At 35.7% G+C, this 1,802-nt stretch overlaps 1 protein-coding gene across 1 annotated transcript; it reads right to left on the minus strand.

Moving 5' to 3' along the window:
* On the minus strand, positions 639 to 1,495 carry LOC109361845 (agamous-like MADS-box protein AGL62). Its single transcript, XM_019607380.1, has 2 exons — positions 1,050 to 1,495; positions 639 to 885 (listed from the first exon to the last, which is right to left on the minus strand). The coding sequence occupies exons 1-2, from the start codon at positions 1,493 to 1,495 to the stop codon at positions 639 to 641; spliced, it is 693 nt and encodes a 230-aa protein (XP_019462925.1).

The following is a 1,802-nucleotide window of genomic DNA, read 5'->3' on the forward strand; positions in this document are numbered from 1 at the left end:
GTTCATGACCTGAATTGTTAGTTTAATCAATTCCGGTTAGTTTTAGCAATAATATTCATTTTTTATTTTGTTTTGGGAGTTCATAATTTGAGAGCCCTAAACATGTTATCCTAATATACATTATTGAAAGAGATCTTGAAATATTAAAATGAAATATGCCCTTTATTTGATAATACATTCAGAAGTACAAAATGACAAAGATTATGATAGACATGCCATAAACAAACAAGACAAGCAACATAATGAAAATCCAAACCCTTATCAGTCCCAACTATGAAACTGGTAAATATAGAAATTGAAATACAGTAAATTATTGAAAAGAAAGATAGGGCATATTTTGAACCCAAATTTTCTATACCATAATTTTTTTATTCCTCTATACCAACCTAATAAGATTTTTCCTAGTAATAAATAGCACACCTCATTTTAGTTCTCATTAATTATCATAGTGACACATATAAGTAGTTAGCAAAACATCATTGGCTTGGTATAGAAGCATAAAAAACTTTTGGTAAACAAGATTTGGATTCAGGTGGATTTGGATTTAAATGGATCAAAAGAATCCACCTGCAGGTCCATATCCTCCCATAATATTATTATTGAAGGCAAGGTGATTCATCAAGCCACCATTGAATAGATTATTTGGCAGCATCATGGACTGGTTCTGAAGCATATGTGGTGGTGGTGGTGGATACATAAACTGTGGTGGTGGTGGTTGTGGATGCATAAACTGTGGTGGTGGTGGTTATGGATGCATAAACTGTCAAGGTGGTGGTTGTGGATTTCCAAGAAACTGCTGAGGTGGCGATGGCGGCTGCACCTGAAACTCCTGAGTTGGTGGCTGAGGTTATGGTGGCAAAGGGTTGTAGGAAGAAGATGCACCACCTTAAAAAAGTGAGGAGGAGGTGGGATAGCAGCAGCAACTGTAACAACACCCTCAGCAATATTCTGCCTTTCAACAACATCAAGCACATTCTTCTTCAGATTCTCAAGAGCCGACTTTAATTGATCAACTCGTTCTCCATTTATCTCTTCAATTAGAAGCCCACCAGAAAAGTTCTTGTGCCTCTTTCCTTTGCTTAGCCAACTCTTCACTGGACTTCTTCTCAATCTCAAGATCTTCATTGATCCGATTAATCTTATCATTAAGCTCCTGAACATTAGCATTTCTGTGAGCCTGAAGATATTGCCTGTTGCCCAGGTTCAGTGGTTGGTCCCTCATTTGATAGCGGTCTACGATAACATCAATACTAGGGTCACCAAAAGAGAAAGCCTTGTTTGCAGGAGAAAAGACAACTAGCCCAACTTTTGCATTACAAAGAGTGCAAAGCTCGCTCGTTTTCTTGAATAGCCCAATGCGGTGTTTGGAGAATGTGACTTGTAGGTTGATGTCTTTGACTATCATTTTCATCTCAATCCTTCTACGACCCTTATTCTTCTTTGGGTTACTAGAGCTAGGGATTGGGTTACAAGAGCTGGGGATTGAGTTAGACATGGCTCAATGAAAATGAATGCTTAGGGAAAGATAGGCTATGAGAGATACAAGAAATGGTGGAGAATGGTTCTCGATTTATACTCTTTTGGGAATGAAGTTTATATTACATCTTATCTTATTAAGTCACACTTTTGTGTTTTAGACTAAATGCATGTATATAGAAAAAATTCATTAATGATATCATTCTTATCTTTGTTTGAATGACATAATAGTTTTATAAGGTTAAATGAATATAAATATATACTCATATTACTAGTATATATGTAATATTTATACAAAGAATATAATATTTTATGCTAGCACTTGA

This window comes from Lupinus angustifolius, chromosome LG12 (assembly GCF_001865875.1).
Source record: "Lupinus angustifolius cultivar Tanjil chromosome LG12, LupAngTanjil_v1.0, whole genome shotgun sequence".
Classification (NCBI taxonomy): Eukaryota; Viridiplantae; Streptophyta; class Magnoliopsida; order Fabales; family Fabaceae; genus Lupinus; species Lupinus angustifolius.